The sequence below is a fragment of the Gasterosteus aculeatus genome, chromosome 13 (genome assembly GCF_964276395.1).
Source record: "Gasterosteus aculeatus chromosome 13, fGasAcu3.hap1.1, whole genome shotgun sequence".
Taxonomy (NCBI): domain Eukaryota; kingdom Metazoa; phylum Chordata; class Actinopteri; order Perciformes; family Gasterosteidae; genus Gasterosteus; species Gasterosteus aculeatus.
In genome coordinates, this window is record NC_135701.1 from 21086483 (window position 1) to 21105470 (window position 18988).

The following is an 18988-nucleotide window of genomic DNA, read 5'->3' on the forward strand; positions in this document are numbered from 1 at the left end:
TTTTTTAGTTTATTTTGTAACTTTCTGAGTTCATCAGCTATTTAACTGGAAAGCTCGTAAGAGGCGCAGAGAAACAGCTCTAACAAATCCACCTACATTCATTCAGTCTGTACATTACATAGACAGCATAATGTACACGATATAATATAACAACTTTGATTTGTTACGTCTTTGCGGATTAATATCTGATCGATGGAGGATTAAGAGCAGAGGAATAAACGGCCACAACAACCGGAAGTACCTCATTAGCAGCTCGTTCTGTGTTTACTTTAATTAAAATAATGTTTAAAAATGAGCGCCGCTGTGATGTGGCCGCAGCGCCACAGGAGGGCGCCACTCGACCGGAAATCACTGCAACGCTCTGAGAAGAAGTCCCTTAAATCACAGATCATGTTCTTCAATGCGATTAAATACATATAACATTACATATATATGTATTATTATTATTATCATTATTATTATTATTATTAAGTACCTGTTTCTTTTCACCGCTGAATATCAATAAACTGATTTGGATTAATTTGTTGATTATTTACAGATTCTCACAAACTGATCACTTGTTCTGAAGGAGAAGTGTAATATCTGAAATCTTAATACGTTAATAATAGAGTTAATAATAGAGTTACTGTCAAAATGCGGACTTGGGGTTGGAAATATTGATTACATTTTAGGTTAAACAATCTTTTGAACCGTAAAAAATGTCAGAAAACACAGCTGAAGTTAGAATATCTTGTTTTATCCGACAAACAGAATCCATATATTTATTCATTATGAAACAAAACTCCTCAAAATGAAGAGATTTAACAGATTAGTTTTATTCGTTTTTACTTTAATAAATGCAATTTATTGAAAAACTGTCAGAGTCGACCGACTGATACTGCATCAAAGTATTTTGCAGTTTACAAAACCGACACGGTGACATTTAAAATCTTACTAAAGATGATTTGGGTTCCAACAGTCCGCATAAGACAACATGAAAACGTTCATCCAAAGAATCACAACTGCTGCAACTGCTGTTTGAGAACTCTGTTTATTTTCCATATACATTTTATTTGAAAAATATAAATCCTAAAATAAACCCTTTCACCTGTTTCTAAAAAGTCCCAAAAAGTTAATCAAAAACAAAAAGTATCAGTGTTCATTCCTTGAATCAGGGTGAAGAATGTAGACCTTTAAATAATATGAATGAAACGTGATGCCACCATCAGACTCCAAAGAGAAACTCCGATTTGATTCCCTGCTCATAATTCCTCCGTCACTATAATCATGTTTTCTTATAAGCCACTTAGGTTAAGTAGTTTGTGCAGCACAAGCCATTATTCCAAAAGCATTTCATAGTTAGTCTAAGTTTGGCTGAGGATAATCTGAGGATTAAATATCGTTTAGCTCTTTTCTACCAAAAGGACAACTTTTTTTTTTTTACCAACGAACACACAAAATAATCATTTAAAAAAAACGATTTAATTTAAAAGAGTAGCAAAAGCTTTGAAGTGAACAAACGTAAAAGAAAGAGAAGATGAATCAATCAAAGCTGCATCAAAACATGATAATAAAAATATTTACCTCATCTGCATATACAAATATTTGTGATTAATTAATTATTAATTAACTTTAAATAATCTAATCTCACACGTTCTATTGACAAGCTACAACACAGTGAATCCCTTGAATCGACTCCACCGCAGAACAGAGAGAAAATATTTTTTTTAAAAACGAAAATCAACATCCTGCATTTGTTCACAACAAGCTTTTAATCTAAAACGAGAGGTAGAGCTAAAGAAAAAAAAAGATTCCTGCTACAGGAAAATGTTATTTAAGTAAATCACCCTATATAAAAAAAAAAAGCACGGACGATATTTGTTTACATGTTCATGATGCAAAGAATGAAAACAAAAGGAGCAGTGAGGCGTGTAGATGAGAGACGGTTTGCCTGTGAGGAAGAGACCACAGCGTGAGGAGAAACAGCCCGATTATAAGAAACGTGACTCCGTGTTGTGTTTCTTTTCCTTGTGACATATTCAGAGAGTTAAAGACGGTATTTTGTCGCCTCGCGGGGCTCTACAGAGACGTCTCGGATCCCCGGCTCCTCCAGTAGAAGGAGTTGTCGTCGTGGTCGTCGGGGTCCATGTCGATCCTGATCTGCGGGACGGACCTGAGCGGACTCATCTCCAGGCTGAAACAGACGGGGGGGGGACGAGAGGGGGACGTTAGCGCGCAGGCCGGGGGACGTGGCTAACGTCAAACTCAAGGATCAGCCCCGGGTTCGTGCTCCATCCGGCTAGAATGTGATCGATTAGTTTACTTTATTCTACTAAAGACAGAGAGAGAACCATCAGCTGATGACGACTATCGTCGTCAGTGAGACGAGACGGAGAAGGAAGAAGGGAGAAGAAGTTAAATCAGCCCAGCGGACCTTTAAAGGTCAGGCTGTCGTTCTGCGATGGCTGGTTAGCTCGCCGTCTGGCATTTGCAACGTTTGACGGTCGTCGATGAATGGTCGAAAAAGAGGAAACCGTACATACGTATAATGTACATGCGTGTAAACATATATCTGTGTGTCCCTGTCCCTTCCCACCTGGACGAGCAGCTGTCTTGGTAGTAGCGATCAGCACGATGTGTGTCGTTCGAGCAACGATGGGGACTTCTGTCCTGTGGAGGAACAACGGAGAGACAGCGGTTAGCGATGCGGCGCGGCCGATGTCACGAGCGTCAATTTTCCAACGGACGCCGGCCACATCGTCTCCTTAAGAGTCGAGGACTTTATGGTTCACGCAATGAATAACGTCTCCGTTTGTGGGGTGAACTTTGGCCTAAAGGCGACGCGTGCTGCTGCTTTTATTATGACGCTTGAACGCCGTCGAAACAAAGTATCAAGTGCGTGTGGGCGATTATTTAAGTCGAGGTCTTTGACTGAAGAAATGACAGTTCGGCTCATCGAGCAAGGGTTGAAAACGGGGAAAGGAATAAGAAAACGCCACAAACCAAGAAGAAAAAGCTCAAGAGGAGAAGAAGCGTTGTTATTTTTGAAGGTGAAAGAGAGGCAAAGAAGGAAAAGGAGGTCGTTGGCGAAGAACGAGGCGCCGAGCGGCTTCCCCACCCGCGTCTATAGCGGCGGTCATTAGAGTGTCATGCGTGCATCACCCACCAACCCAGAGCGCTCCGTCACATCGGTGGTGCAACGACTACGCCCCCCCCCCCCCCCCCCCCCCGGTCTACTCACTGTCACAGGCCTTATCGCCTAAGAAAGGCTCCTGCTCCATCGTGTCCATGGGGATTTTAATGTTGGGAACTTTTTCACTGTAAGGATAGTCGGACTGTCGGAGAGAGCAGAGCACACACACACACACACACACAGGGCCTGAGACGGGAGCATCATCAGCACACACATCTGCACCGAAACCCCTGGAAACACGGAACAGAGATTTTCTGGTTGCAGATGAAAATCAGATACGTGATGAACCTTTTCCGCTGGTCCGTGAGAATCAAAGGGCAGGAGCTTAAATCTGATTTGATCCACTCATGTCAGGATGATGGCCGATGGCATTTTACAAATACATCACTCACTGCAACTAAAAACGTTCACTGATCCGGGCCGGCTTCCACAAACAAGTCGTCATTCCATCTGAAATTAAATCACCGGGAAAAAAAGAAAAAGATGCATCGTCCGCGAGCGAATTCATAAAGACGAAAAAGTGACCCGATCCAAACTGACCCGAGGACAAAATCTATCTGGGAGGTTTACTACATAAAACCAAGTGGACCCATCAAGACCTTCGGCTTCCAGCTTCTGTGCTCAAAGGCTTAAAACTGTAACAATGCGGATAATCCAATTACTTTATAATCGCCTTGAAGACATCAGAACTTCTTTACGGGGATTATGAAATCTATAAAACCATCTCATACAGCAGCAGTCTTTCCCCCTCTGTCAGTCAAACCCAAATCCCCCCGATGTTTATCTTCTCTACGAGGAGAATCTGCGGAATCACAAGGTCAAAGATCCCTTCTTTGCCCGAGGCTAAAGAACATATAAATAAAGCATTCGCTGCATTATCCAATCGAGAGCTAGATATTGATAAAGGAAGTGAGAGGTGGTCGGGGGCGGGGCCGGGGGCGGGGCTGGGGACGGACGTGGTCTGCAATGTACAACGCGAGCGCTTACGTCTTCAGCCTCGCTGTCTAGGCTGCCTCGCTTTTTCTTCTTCTTCTTCTCGTCCTCTTTCTTCTTCTTGTCCTTCTCCGGGATGACGTCGTCCAGGAAGCCGAGTTCATACTGCGAGAACATGAAGTCCATCGCTTTTCTGACGGCCACCAGAGCGAGGATCTGAAAGCGGAGGAGGACGGTCAACGGTCCAGCGCCTTGCAGACCATTTTTAATGATTCGTCCACCGAGGTGCCCTACCATGACGGGGAACACGATGGCGGCCACCGTGGACTTGAGGACCCACAGCAGGGCCAGGCAGAGGATCTGGATGAAGGTGAAGAGGTGGACCTTCCTGAGGGGAACGTGTCTCAGGTAAACCAGGTCGGGCTGGTGCTTCGCTGGCATCAGAAGCAGCTTCAGACGATCCATGAACTGCAGACGGGGGAGAGGTGCAAGCGCTGCGCGTCACAGGATGCGGCGCGTCGACGAACACCAGAGGAGGAAGAGAGAAACTGGATAATTTACCTGCACTCCATTGAGAGAGGCGACTCCCATGTAGAGGAAGACTCCATACAGCACCGGCATCGGGATGAACTGTGGGAAAACAGACACGTCAGCCATTTCGCCCCGTCGAGGGATAAACATTTAAAGCAGAGAATCATCTTAAATTAACTTCATAACACAAAGGGAGTGGGAGGAAACAGCTCGTTGCTCGGCCTCATACGGACCGTAACCAGGTTCACGTTCCACAAATTGACTTTGAATTTCGCCGAAATGCCAAATAACCACAACTCGCAATGACAAATGATCTTGTTGACCTTTGACCTGGGAAACGGAGAGCTTAGTGTTTGTGGAACGGACTGATACAGAATTCAAAACCCAAAACCTTTTCATGAAAGGGTCGTTCCGGAGGGATGAAAATATTAGGGACTAACAACACAATTACCTTTAAAATAGGAGCCATGAGAACAGAGAGTCCGGTCAGGATGAACAAGACGACACCGGTGAGCCGCTGCTCTCTGCGGGAAAACAAAATCACAGCTAAACACAAGAACAAAACTGAAATACCGGTTTAAATTCCGTTGATGTTTCACCCACAACAATGGTCACAGAGTCCGAGGAAAACATGTGGATGTGAACAATTTCCCCAAATCTCGTTGAGTTCAGCCAAAAACAGAGACAGCCCCGACGTGAAGGGAGGTCAGAGTGTGAGGAAGGGTTTGTTGGTTCAGCTCACAGCTGACCCATCGGGGGGGAGGGGGGGGGGGAGGCGCCGCGGGACGACACCGGACAAACAAAACTCTAAAAACAGGAAGAAAATCCCGACGCGTCTTCACACTGATTCACTCCAAAAAAACACACAACCGGGGTTACGATAATATTGCTGTGATTTAGTAGAACCGATGAGGCGCTCGAAAGTTGACAGTGTTTTACCGTAAAGGATTCGCGGTCTAACGGCAAACCTTTGAGCACTCGAATGAGAGGATCGCAGCCGAGTTCGTGACCTCCGATGGGTTATTTCGTGTTAACAGAGGACCTCTCAGACCGCATTCTGCACACTGAACAACTCCTGAAGCGTGTTTTTGGTCAATCATTATTGTTTGCGTTAATCGTTCAGCACTCTTTCACTCTCAGTCATCCTCTAATATGGAATATTAAATATTGGCGTGAGTCACTAAGGCTGTTTTTACTTGAGTTAAAGAAATGCGACCCTGCTGTCACAGACAAAACGCTCCACGCGGCTTCACTTCCCTTTTTTCCCCTTGAGATGAAATCGACTCACTCGCCTCTTGTAAGATAATCAACACTTAAGCATTTAATATCTATGATGCCTTTGGGATTTAAAGTAAACATCTATATTTGACCTCAGTATAATACTAATTTGTCATTAGTTCGCAACATTGGAAGCGCTTCTAAACTTCTCTGGAGATATTTTCAGTCCAGGTCTTCACTCCCGCCAGATCCGACAATCTAACGTCCCCCCTTGTTAAACCCCCCCAAAATACACGATGGAGCCACTAAGCCTTTACATTTCTGCTAAATGTGTGCTTGGTCAAGGTGTCCGACACAGTTCAGTCTGTTTTATTGTTTTATCTGCAACACGGGGAGACTCTGCACGAGCCTTTCGTCCTCTCTTGCTATTGTTTTCCGTCCGCGCTGTTAGATCGATCGTTTTTTGTATAATAAAAATGGACACTGAGAGGAAGCGCCGTGGAGAGCGCGGGACGGCTCTCACCTCACACCCAGGAACTTGGGCTGCTCTCCGGGCGCCGACGTCTCCGTCTCCATCTTCAGGCTGTCGATGTGGGCGATGGAGATGACGGTGGCGGCCACGTACCACGGCAGACCCATGAAGGAGCAGATGATGAGCAGAATGGCCACCCAGAGCAGGTCCAGGTGGTAACCGGCCCCTTTCTGGTGCAGACAACAGAGAGCAGGTCAGAGGTCATGTGGCCCTTTGGATCACTGCTGCTGAGGTGTTCTCTCTCTGAAGAGACGGAAAAAAAATCAAAAACTGGACGACATTTCAGGGCTTCACTGCCACGAAACATCTCTCATCCCCACGAGAAGAATGACAACCACATTTAACCGCAGTGTGAAGGTATCCAGTGTCCTGTGCGCGCTGCCGTAAATTGTGGGAAAGCCATGAAAATCCTCGCTTCACACGAACCTCTTTGCGTCTCACATCGCAACAACTCGCTTTCTGACATATTTGCCGCAAAGTCAAAGGCTTTTCAGAAATGTGGCAACCGACCGTTACGCGATATCCCGTTTGCAGCCCGAGAAATCAACAGAAATGAGTCCCAAACTCTCCCCGACCTCCCTTCCCCCCCCGTGTTAACGTAGTGACGACACTTATCGTTCCGTCCACCTTCAGCATGTGCTCCTTCCTGTTGACGATCACGGCGGTGATCTGTTGGTCCATGAAGACCAGGATGGTGACCAGCAGGGCGGGGAGGGACGCCGCCAGGTAAACCCACCAGGGGTTCCCTCCGAACGGGGGCACAAACCAGCCCCGCTTGGAACTCGTCGGCTGCGGAGGAGGAGGAGGAGGAAGATGGATTCATCCAGAGAGATGAAACGCGAGTCGCTTTACACGCGATCGCCCAAGTGCGCTTGGATCGTGCAAAGTCGACGCGAGGGACTCACCTTGAATTCACTCGGCACGATGAGTTTGGGAGTTTCGACTCCGACGAGCATGTCGACGCCGCAGAAGATGAGAATGGCCAGGATGATGGCGAAGTCGCTGATGAGCTTCCTCACCTGGGCGGACGAGGACACAAACACTTGAGACAGTTGTCGCTGTGTAAAAAAAACGCCTCATTCCTGCAGGGGGGGCGGAATTGGCTCGGCGGGGGGGGGGGGGGGGGGGGGGGGGGGGGCGACTCACGCTGGTGGGGAAGAACTGGCTGGTCTTGAACTTCTTCAGGCACATGGAGCAGGTGTAGGTGCCGAAGAACAGGATGAAGGACATGAGGGTGATGTCCGGGATGAACTCGCAGGCCTTCCCCACCAGCTCGCCGTTGTACTTCAAGCAGTCCGACTTTGAGAGGGACGACCAGGTGGCGTTCATGGGCTGCGCGGAGGAAACAAAGAGCAGAAGCTTATCGGACCGCTTCATTCCCCGGCAACATCATCCAGCACGTTCTTCAACTTTATCGTTATGTTCCTGCCTGTGGTTAGTATGTGATTCGAGACCAAAGTCGGTAAAATACAATTTACCATTTTATGCTGCATTATTTAGTTATTAGTTACTGCAGATTTGTGTTGTTAAAATGTAAATACAACACAACTAAGAAGTTGAAATACGCTCCATCTTTATCAGCAATGCTTCACTTATTATTTTCCAACAACGTCATGTATTTGATTCTAAAATTGGCCATTCTGTTGATGAGGACTTATATTACAATTGAATATTTCAATGCTAATTAAGTAAAATATCTTAGTATTTCTTCCACCACTGATGATGGATCACAAACTATTGATCAATTCATTTTGCCGCAAGAACAAAATACTGATGCCGATTAAATAATATACTTCCATCATTTGTTTTCTCAAAGCAGAACAACAATAACATGCACGACTTACCAGATCAGTGGTGTTCAGGTACCAGGGCGAAGAACCGTCCAGTGGATTGTCGACCAAGTCCGTCGTGTTCTCTGCAAAAAAACAAAACGAAACCTTCCTCGATAAGATCACCTTCCTTCTAACATCCGTCTGCAGAGTGTATATGCACATGTACACTCTGCTTGTTGTCAAGCTCAACGAAAGAACCAGGTGAGAAAACCAGGACATAAGGCTCCAGTGTAGCGATACTAAGAACCGGGCCCTCCGCGAGAAGACGAGATGAATCTCACCGAGAACAGCCGGCGCCATACAGAGGCAGTCGTACTGCGTGACGTGCTCCATCTTGAAGTCGGCGTTGATGGGGTAGTGGTGGGCCAGTTTGAGCATCTTCTTGAAGGCATCGTAGATGAAGATGAAGCTGATGAGGCAGGAGAAGCCCTCCTCGGTGAAGCGGGTGAAGTACTGAACCAGGTAGCTGGCGTCGGTGGCCACGAGCATCAGGCAGTAGAACGCCGACCACAGGCCGATCCACAGGCGGAACTCCAGGTAGTCCAACGAGTTGTCTCTGAAGCACGACGCATGTGAACACACACATTAGAGGGCACAGTGTTAGGGATTAAAGCCAGAAAGGGCACCCCTAGTCATGGAAGTTGTAGTATGTTTAATAATGTTTAGTGTTAGAATTATATAGTTATTACATTAACATGTGAGATGAAGTGAATGCAATTTGAATCAAACACAATTCATGGTCATTTAAATCATATAAACACTGCACACATTAACATTCTGTCACAATGTGATGTTAAAACCTGGGGACGGATGCTAGTTGCCGTTCTTTATGGATTTCTCCCAATTTTATCCCCCAAAGAGGGTTTTTTGGGAGTTTTTTCTCCTGTCAGGTAGTAAATGAACAACTTAATGTGAGGCAGCCGACTGAGGCAAATGTCTTGAGAATTGGACCACATGAACTGTCTTAGATCTTATGATGAAGTGTGATGAACGGGGATCATTAATGACGTGTTGTAATTAAAGTGTACTAGTTATAAGATGAAGACAAACGATGCATGCTTTGTTATCTTCACTCATTGAGGCATAAAGCCGACTGTCTCTACATTGAATGCATTGGAATGTGAGGGACAAATAGGACCGAGAAGGTCTCAGGTTACAGCTGCAGCTTCACACCTCGATGTGAAGGGGACAATGAAGGAGGGGAAACTCTGAAGAAGAAGCCAATGACATTCAAACGCACCCAAGAAGACACACCTCAAGAGTTTTCAAAGGACCAAAGCGAGGAAAGGACTGTTTGAATTTTCCTGCAGCCGCTTTGATGAGTCGCTTCAGACTTGCTCAGAGGATTCTCTATTTCGCGAAATATTTTACCGTTCGCTTTGTATTTCACTTTGTAATTTTGTTCCTTATAACGTTGTTTAGTTATTAAATACTTTTTGATTTTTTTTAATTTACGCAAGCTGACTCTTTTGTATCTTCGTTTCCGGCCGGGACGAGAACAAAGGAGTGAGAACGAGAGCTTTCCGAACCCTAACGATGGAAAAGTAGAAAAAGCTCCCTACAGTTGTTCTACCTCAATCAAAACGTTTGTAAAATAATGACATTCCCACACGGACACGTGGAAGCTGACAGACCGGCGTCCCGTTCACCGAGATGGAGAATTTAAATGAAACTACACATTGGCCCCCCCCCCGACACTCTGAGTGACTTGTGTGGAGACGGCACCTGCTGAAATTGAAGAGCAGCCGCTCAAACACCAGGACGGGTCCGGTGCTGCTGAGGATGATGAGGGGCTGGCCGCCCATCAGGCAGAACGCCACGCCGGTGAGCGCTGTGCCCATGAAGCTCTCCAACACGCCCTGCGCACACCGAGGGGAAGCATTCAGCGGAGAGGGTTCGGGGGGGGGGGGGACGGAAGGTGGCAAACTAACTGCTGAGAGGTTCGAATCCTCGGGCCGACCTGCATGTTTTCCGTAGCGTCCCCCAGCAGACCGCCGAAGGTGATGGCGTTCGTGACGGTTCCAAGGTAGATGAACAAAATGGCCGACAAGGCCTGAATGTGAAACGCGTCGGTGAAGTCACTGACGAAGAAAGGCGCTTTCCTTTTGATGTCAAGCAGGAGACCGCCGCAAAACCTGGGGACAGAGAGACAAGAGGTTTAACAGGACGACAGAGGGAAACACGTGGGGACAAGGAGCGACTACAAAGAGACACAGTGTCATACCTTCCCGTCTTCTTTAGCTCGTCCCCGGCAGCATGTCCCCCTCCTCCATGACCTCCACCGTGAGGCATATCTCCGTTCATCTGAGAGTCTCCTGCGTACATGTTTTTCCTAAAAATACACAGAAATACAGTTTTGTTCAGGCTGGCATGAACTTTACCACTTATCTATTACATAAGTGGCATATCTCTGTGTGGGTACAGAACCTACAGTAGCCCTGGATGGACAAACCTAGTTCTGGCCCTGATAATAAAAGACCTTTTGTGTGTGTTCGTGCTTTTGCCGTATTTTTTTTTGCACACGTTTTGTCCACCGAGGGACTTTCAGCCGGCTGCAATCTGGGAACTCGCCACTAGATGGCGCCAAATACACACCGGTAAGTGTCAGCATGTTGTCACGGCCTCTTTTCTCGTGTTGCTGATCAGAAGACGTTGATATGAGTTATTGATCGGCGCTCGCACGCAGCAATGCGCATCCAAGACGTTCCTCCCTCAGCGAGTAAACCAGCAGCGTTGAATTAAACGCACAGAGCTGCTCGTTCATAATTGAACACACCGCTTTCACATTTCTTTTCCCCACTAGCTATTTCTTAAATGAACTAGTAATGAATTCTCTTTTGTTATTGAAACTATGAGGTACCAGAATTACTCTGCACCAGAATGTGTTATGGTTAAACCATGCATGTCTTTATGGAGGGTTTCCTTGGCGTGTGTGTGTGTGTGTAAATTGCTTAATAAATGACCAGCAGATTAATACACAGCCTGAGGACCTTGTAGAACAATTGTGATTACAGATAAGATCTCTTTATTCTCAACATGAGGACCCTGCTGAGGGGGAAACGCAGCGTGGAGACGCATTTTAAGGGCCGAATGTGTCCTGATCCGTTATTTGATACGACGATAGCTGATGAAGAGACGACCAGCCGTGACGATATCGACAACTCATTCCTACGATGGACATTCAGCACGATCAATTTGTTTGGGTGTATTAATTGTGATCCCAAATATCATCATACATTCGCCAGTCGTCAGGGGGACTTTATTTAAAGTTGACAGCAGAAGCTCGGGAGAAGGAATGAGCTGAAGAACTGAAATGCCAAAAACCTTTAGTCTAGACCCGGCGTGCCCAGTAGCTCCGGTCCTAACGGGAGGCTAATGCTAATGCTAACTTGTATGGAATGGTTGTGACGCTCCCTCCCCCGTATGACTCAACTGGTCAGTATTGCAGTTTAAACCCACGTCTGTGAGGTCTCAGAGAGCTTCACCTCTGACCATCAGACTGTAATCCCTCATCGTGCGTCCAGGTGGACCTTTGTGTGGGGGGGGGGATTTGGCGGCCTGCTCTTTGACGTACGCCGTGCAAGACACGGCCGTCACATTCAGCGGAAGCCCGACTGTTTCCCCACCTTTTGTCCGAGGAGGGGAGGGATTTGGGGGGCTCGATCCTGATGGCCGGGTCCCACTCGCCCGGGGGAAGCACGATGACCTCGTCGAGGAACTCGTCGATGCCGGCCAGCAGGTCCTGTCTGTCCCTGGCCTTGTACGCGATGTCGTGAAAGATCTGAACGCCGACAAAGAGGGACGGGGGCGTCCGGGTAGGACAGAGAGAGACACAGAGAGAGACAGAGAGAGACAGAGAGAGAGACAGAGAGGGACAGAGAGAGACTTGTCACCTCCGAGCATCAAAAGCGCAACGCACCAACACAACAAACGCCAATGAAGCGATTAATATGGGTTAATGGGTTCACAAATGTAAAAAGGTGATAAATTAACCCTGAAAATGAAACTTTAACAGCTTACCATGAAGTGCGGCTCAAATAACTACAGTTGAAACACAATGTCAGCTGCAATCTAACATCGATGGGTCCACAGACGATTATTTGTAGCGTGAGAAGCATGTCGGCTCCTCTCATACCGGCTACTTTGTGTAAACGTTGAGGCGTAAATATTGCGGGTGAAACCTGAGGCTGCGTCTTTCGCTTTCAGCGTTAAAACATATGTGAGAAGATGAGACGTCGAACCTCATCCGACATCAGCGTGGCGATCGCTCTGCCGATCTCGTGGTACGACTTGGCTTTGCCTTTGGGTCCCAGCAAGATGAATAGAAATCTGCAAATGCAACAAAACGGTTTGCGTTAGCGATGCCGTTGCGTCTTCCGACCGAAACACCTTTAATATATGCGCAATCGGCGTGAAGATTAACGCCAGCTTTACTTTATCTACGCGACAAACTGTTGCCATGTGGCATCTACAACTTTCTAAACCTGAGAACAAACTCCGAGCACAAAGCAGTGTCGTCATTAGGGAAGCCGCTGCATACAGTACACAGCATTGTGCGCGTCTGCCACGAGTGTGGGCCGTGAAAGGTGACGCACTAGATGTGTAACCATAGCACAGAATTGCTATGGGCATTGCTATGTATACACGCAACATTTACTAGTTCGGAACTTTCTGCCTCTTTGGTTTCAACAGTTAAAACAGTTTGGAGTCGCTCCTGTGGTTTTACTTAAAAGTGTCATAAAACGCAAAAAAAAGGACTTTGAAAATAATAATGAATTAATGATAATTGTCCGTGCCGAGCACAAATTAAAATAAACGCTGTTAAGAAATGAGTGTTTTGTATTTACAATGAATGTTCATAAGTTCATAATATGATTACTTTACAATTAAAAGGTGACATTACCCTGATAAACGATTTAATTACATCTTCTCTGACATTCTGTGTGAAACCGTAAAAGATGAGTTCAAATCCTCCCCGAGAAAACCACGACGGTCTCTGCGGTAACCCTTCCCCCGAAAGCGTCCCTCGACATCGGGCGCAGGCGTGCGTCTCGGGTCTACCTGGTGGGGACGGGGACCTCGGTGAGCGCTCCCAGCATCACGGCTTGCTGCAGACGCACGAACGCCACGAACGGCGCGTCCAGGAACTCCACCTCCCCCACCAGCACGTTGGAGGCCTCGGCGTCTCTCGGCAACTTCTTCATGAACTTGTTCCTCAGCTGAAAGTACAAAGTGGGAGACGCGGGGGAGGAGGGACGCAGGGGGGGACGTTAAATGCTACGTTCACACCAGCAAGCTACCCGGCACTATTAAAGAAGCTATATCACGGCGGACAATCCCAGTCAGCTTGAGGACCAAACCCCATTGTGTCCGAGGAAGGACGGTTGGTGTTGGGTCCCGTCATGGCGACGGTGAAGACGGGCGGTCGGACGCCTGCCGAGCTCCGCGGGTTTGAACGTTTCACCTTTCAGAAGTCCCCCCCTTTGCGTCTCTAAAGAGACGCTTTCCAGCACCGGTTACATTGTCCTTTGTCCTCTGATTCATCGATCGCCTCACTTCTTCTATGTTGTTAATCCATGAGAGGTTTTCGCATCACGTATCATTTTGAATAAATAATGAATAAATAAAAAACGGTGGCATGTTTATGAGCAGAATGAGATTAATAACATCATCATGGAGATGTACGGAGTGATATAGCAACAGCACCTTTGTGTTCCTTCAACATTTCTGCATTCACATCCATCCAAAGTAGAAGTTTCACTTGAGTTCGTTTTTTTTTTATACTGTATCAGATCACATCAATTAACTGACTGTTTCCACACAAAGTATTACGACAAACATGAACGCATTCATGTTAAATATGATGCAATCGTGAAATAAATACAAGCGGTAGGAGTTATTCAGAAAGTTAATATTTAACTTGTTGTCCCGACAGGCTCATGGATTTAAATTGGACTGTTATTTCCTCCAGTTAACTGAGCTGCAGGTCGGCAACACAAACCGCACGGATTCAAGTAGTCGTTCAGGAATAAATTCAGTGTTCCGATTAAACTGTCAACAGAGGGGCCTTCTGAATGTGGACACATCGAACGTACTTCTCCCCCTCTCTGGTGCCAGCCGACAATAAGTGAAGAGGATAAAGAACAGCGAGTATTACTGGAGCTCAAAGAACATCCATCCCTTGTGTCATCACGACCACGTGCTGGCAGGACGGCGCCAGTAACCTCCGAGGACGGAAGTCCCAGGAACCTGTTGACCTTCCTCTGGCCAGACCCAAAGAGATCCAATGAGCCTCGTTGGCAAGACGTTGGTCTGTAAATGATTTGAGAAGTTTAAACCTGCGAAGCCGCACACCTTGACCAGGGTCCAATCCGCGCTAATCGACACCTCCATAAACTACGTTTACGGACACGAGGCACAAACTTTATTACCCGAGACACGAGAACCTGCTCAAGACCTGACTTTTTATCCAAAGAACAGGTCTCCTCCAAAGAACAGGTCTCCTCCAAAGAACAGGTCTCCTCCAAAGAACAGGTCTCCTCCAAAGAGCAGGTCTCCTGGCCCACATTCCACAATAACACCCAGATTCATTCAGGACATACTGGCTCTGTCTGTCCCTTTCCTTCTTCACACGGGAGGACATACTGGCTCTGTCTGTCCCTTTCCTTCTTCACACGGGAGGACAAACCGGCTCTGTCTGTCCCTTTCCTTCTTCACACGGGAGGACACACTGGCTCTGTCTGTCCCTTTCCGTCTTCACACAGGAGGACATACTGGCTCTGTCTGTCCCCTTCCTTCTTCACACAGGAGGACACACTGGCTCTGTCTGTCCCTTTCCTTCTTCACACAGGAGGACACACTGGCTCTGTCTGTCCCTTTCCTTCTTCACACGGGAGGACATACTGGCTCTGTCTGTCCCTTTCCTTCTTCACACGGGAGGACACACTGGCTCTGTCTGTCCCTTTCCGTCTTCACATGGGAGGACACACTGGCTCTGTCTGTCCCTTTCCTTCTTCACACGGGAGGACACACTGGCTCTGTCTGTCCCTTTCCTTCTTCACACGGGAGGACATACTGGCTCTGTCTGTCCCTTTCCGTCTTCACACAGGAGGACATACTGGCTCTGTCTGTCCCTTTCCTTCTTCACACGGGAGGACAAACCGGCTCTGTCTGTCCCTTTCCTTCTTCACACGGGAGGACACACTGGCTCTGTCTGTCCCTTTCCGTCTTCACACAGGAGGACATACTGGCTCTGTCTGTCCCCTTCCTTCTTCACACAGGAGGACACACTGGCTCTGTCTGTCCCTTTCCTTCTTCACACAGGAGGACACACTGGCTCTGTCTGTCCCTTTCCTTCTTCACACGGGAGGACAAACCGGCTCTGTCTGTCCCTTTCCTTCTTCACACGGGAGGACACACTGGCTCTGTCTGTCCCTTTCCGTCTTCACACAGGAGGACACACTGGCTCTGTCTGTCCCTTTCCTTCTTCACACAGGAGGACACACTGGCTCTGTCTGTCCCTTTCCTTCTTCACACGGGAGGACATACTGGCTCTGTCTGTCCCTTTCCTTCTTCACACGGGAGGACATACTGGCACTGTCTGTCCCTTTCCTTCTTCACACGGGAGGACACACTGGCTCTGTCTGTCCCTTTCCGTCTTCACACGGGAGGACACACTGGCTCTGTCTGTCCCTTTCCTTCTTCACACGGGAGGACACACTGGCTCTGTCTGTCCCTTTCCTTCTTCACACGGGAGGACATACTGGCTCTGTCTGTCCCTTTCCGTCTTCACACAGGAGGACATACTGGCTCTGTCTGTCCCTTTCCTTCTTCACACGGGAGGACATACTGGCTCTGTCTGTCCCTTTCCGTCTTCACACGGGAGGACATACTGGCTCTGTCTGTCCCTTTCCGTCTTCACACGGGAGGACACACTGGCTCTGTCTGTCCCTTTCCTTCTTCACACAGGAGGACACACTGGCTCTGTCTGTCCCTTTCCTTCTTCACACGGGAGGACACACTGGCTCTGTCTGTCCCTTTCCTTCTTCACACAGGAGGACACACTGGCTCTGTCTGTCCCTTTCCTTCTTCACACAGGAGGACACACTGGCTCTGTCTGTCCCCTTCCGTCTTCACACAGGAGAACATACTGGCTTTGTCTGTCCCTTTCCGTCTTCACACAGGAGGACATACTGGCTCTGTCTGTCCCTTTCCGTCTTCACACAGGAGGACATACTGGCTCTGTCTGTCCCCTTCCGTCTTCACACAGGAGAACATACTGGCTTTGTCTGTCCCTTTCCGTCTTCACACAGGAGGACATACTGGCTCTGTCTGTCCCTTTCCGTCTTCACACAGGAGGACATACTGGCTCTGTCTGTCCCCTTCCTTCTTCACACAGGAGGACATACTGGCTCTGTCTGTCCCTTTCCGTCTTCACACGGGAGGACACACTGGCTCTGTCTGTCCCTTTCCTTCTTCACACAGGAGGACACACTGGCTCTGTCTGTCCCTTTCCTTCTTCACACGGGAGGACACACTGGCTCTGTCTGTCCCTTTCCGTCTTCACACGGGAGGACACACTGGCTCTGTCTGTCCCTTTCCTTCTTCACACAGGAGGACACACTGGCTCTGTCTGTCCCTTTCCTTCTTCACACAGGAGGACACACTGGCTCTGTCTGTCCCCTTCCGTCTTCACACAGGAGAACATACTGGCTTTGTCTGTCCCTTTCCGTCTTCACACAGGAGGACACACTGGCTCTGTCTGTCCCTTTCCGTCTTCACACAGGAGGACATACTGGCTCTGTCTGTCCCCTTCCGTCTTCACACAGGAGGACATACTGGCTCTGTCTGTCCCTTTCCGTCTTCACACAGGAGGACATACTGGCTCTGTCTGTCCCCTTCCTTCTTCACACAGGAGGACACACTGGCTCTGTCTGTCCCTTTCCTTCTTCACACAGGAGGACACACTGGCTCTGTCTGTCCCTTTCCTTCTTCACACGGGAGGACATACTGGCACTGTCTGTCCCTTTCCTTCTTCACACGGGAGGACACACTGGCTCTGTCTGTCCCTTTCCGTCTTCACACGGGAGGACACACTGGCTCTGTCTGTCCCTTTCCTTCTTCACACGGGAGGACACACTGGCTCTGTCTGTCCCTTTCCTTCTTCACACGGGAGGACATACTGGCTCTGTCTGTCCCTTTCCGTCTTCACATAGGAGGACATACTGGCTCTGTCTGTCCTAATTCTCTGACAACTTTCTTTGTAAAGCAATAAATCTGCTCAGACCGTAAAACGAAGTGACAGGACTTTGGCTTCCAGTCAAGATGGAAACTCATTGATAAAGACGGAGACAAAGGCTCGTGTCCTCGGGTGTGACCGCTGAGAGTTCAAACGTGTGAGCAGCTTTCTATTGTAACTTAAACACATGGCCACTCTCTGTGTCAAAGCGTCTCGGCCTAAAAGAGTCGTCCTGCACGCGGACCCCGAGAGGGACGGCCTCTGCACATTGTGGACGCCAGACGAGAGACACCGGACAAGCACTTTGGACACAGTTGCACGGCCGCCTGTTGTTGGAACATTGTACTCAATGTCAACTCAGAGAGCAGCAACTCCCCCGCCCTCCGTTAGCTTCTTCATGCTAACGCGCTAGCTCTGCATGGTCAAGCCGTTACTCGCTTTGATTCATTCCGCGTTCCACGCGTGCTGGAAGAGGCGCATTTCACCTGTTTTACGCTCCAAACATGCAATAACTGTGCATGAGACTAAAACACATTGATGGTTCACTTATTTGAGTTGTAACTTAGTTTCTGTCCTGATGTTGATCATTAAACGATCTGTAATAATTAGACTCATCTGACACGTGAAACTGTTTTTTGCCCTTTCAAAAAAACTGAATCAGACTCCAGGAAGCCGTTGTTCTAACTGCGGAAACAGCCGAATACCTCAGGCCGACTCACCTGTTCTTTCTCCGGTTTGTCGGAGACGTCGTTCAGGCTGCTGGAGGTCAGGTTCCGGTGAGCCGTGGTGGGACTATCTGAAAAAACACATCCGCCCCCCCACGTTTAGTCACGTGAAAAAAAAAAAAAACTCCTGGAAGGAACGAACGCGGCGCGAGAGGACCAAGCGAACACACAGCAGGCCAGGACAGTTTGCTCCCCAAGCAGCACCGGACAACAACAACAACAACAACAACAACAGCTTCCCGACTGTTATTATTATTCAACGAGCTTCTTCATCCACACTTGCTGATGAACTAGCAGCGTGCAGCCCTTAATGCGTAAAGATGAAGAAGAGGTCGAGAGCTTTTCTATCCGATGGTCTCGTCTCGCGTCAACGTCTTCCTTCCCTGAGTGCAGGTGGAGAGAAGACGAGACTCTGATTGACGCTCTGCTGACTCTCGGTTGCGGCTCGTCGGCGATGTGACAGCAGAGCGAGACCCCAGTGACGTCCTGGAGCCTGAGTTCTGTGGCCCTTAATACATCTGCCCCCCCCCCCCCCTGAGGATTGTGGGTAATAACATGCTTGTCAGTATGATGCAGCCAGTATAAATGATACAAAAATAAAAGTCTTATTTATTTGGGATAGATGCAGTAATAAAGGGGAAAAAACAACTAGATTAAAAAGTGAAATCCATAAGGGACAAAGTATCAAATCTGTGATTTGGGGGATTCAATGTCACTACTACATAAAGGAGTTAAAGCACTACTACAGATGCAACCCAGCTTCAGGACTACGTTCACACTGCAGAGGAAACCTTTCCGGTTCTGACT

At 47.9% G+C, this 18988-nt stretch overlaps 1 protein-coding gene across 10 annotated transcripts in view; it reads right to left on the minus strand.

The window, feature by feature from the left end:
- Positions 1-1011: 1011 nt before the first annotated feature.
- Positions 1012-18988, minus strand: part of LOC120830589 (electrogenic sodium bicarbonate cotransporter 1) — a 39463-nt gene continuing 21486 nt past the window's right edge. For 6 of the 10 annotated variants that reach the window (XM_078086260.1, XM_040195347.2, XM_078086261.1 and 3 more), the window contains 20 exons: positions 18176-18252; positions 13280-13437; positions 12460-12547; positions 11845-11999; positions 10443-10550; positions 10179-10353; positions 9944-10077; positions 8500-8774; positions 8231-8301; positions 7533-7718; positions 7292-7405; positions 7014-7175; positions 6378-6556; positions 5088-5160; positions 4667-4735; positions 4400-4573; positions 4160-4321; positions 3221-3314; positions 2576-2649; positions 1012-2173 (listed from right to left, as the gene is read on the minus strand). In XM_078086260.1, coding sequence (XP_077942386.1) covers positions 2606-2649; positions 3221-3314; positions 4160-4321; positions 4400-4573; positions 4667-4735; positions 5088-5160; positions 6378-6556; positions 7014-7175; positions 7292-7405; positions 7533-7718; positions 8231-8301; positions 8500-8774; positions 9944-10077; positions 10179-10353; positions 10443-10550; positions 11845-11999; positions 12460-12547; positions 13280-13437; positions 18176-18252 — 2498 coding nt within the window. In that variant the 3' untranslated portion in view covers positions 1012-2173; positions 2576-2605. The remainder of the gene's footprint in view (positions 2174-2575; positions 2650-3220; positions 3315-4159; positions 4322-4399; positions 4574-4666; positions 4736-5087; positions 5161-6377; positions 6557-7013; positions 7176-7291; positions 7406-7532; positions 7719-8230; positions 8302-8499; positions 8775-9943; positions 10078-10178; positions 10354-10442; positions 10551-11844; positions 12000-12459; positions 12548-13279; positions 13438-18175; positions 18253-18988) is intronic. The other 4 variants (XM_078086259.1, XM_078086258.1, XM_078086257.1 and 1 more) reach the window with 1 other exon arrangement.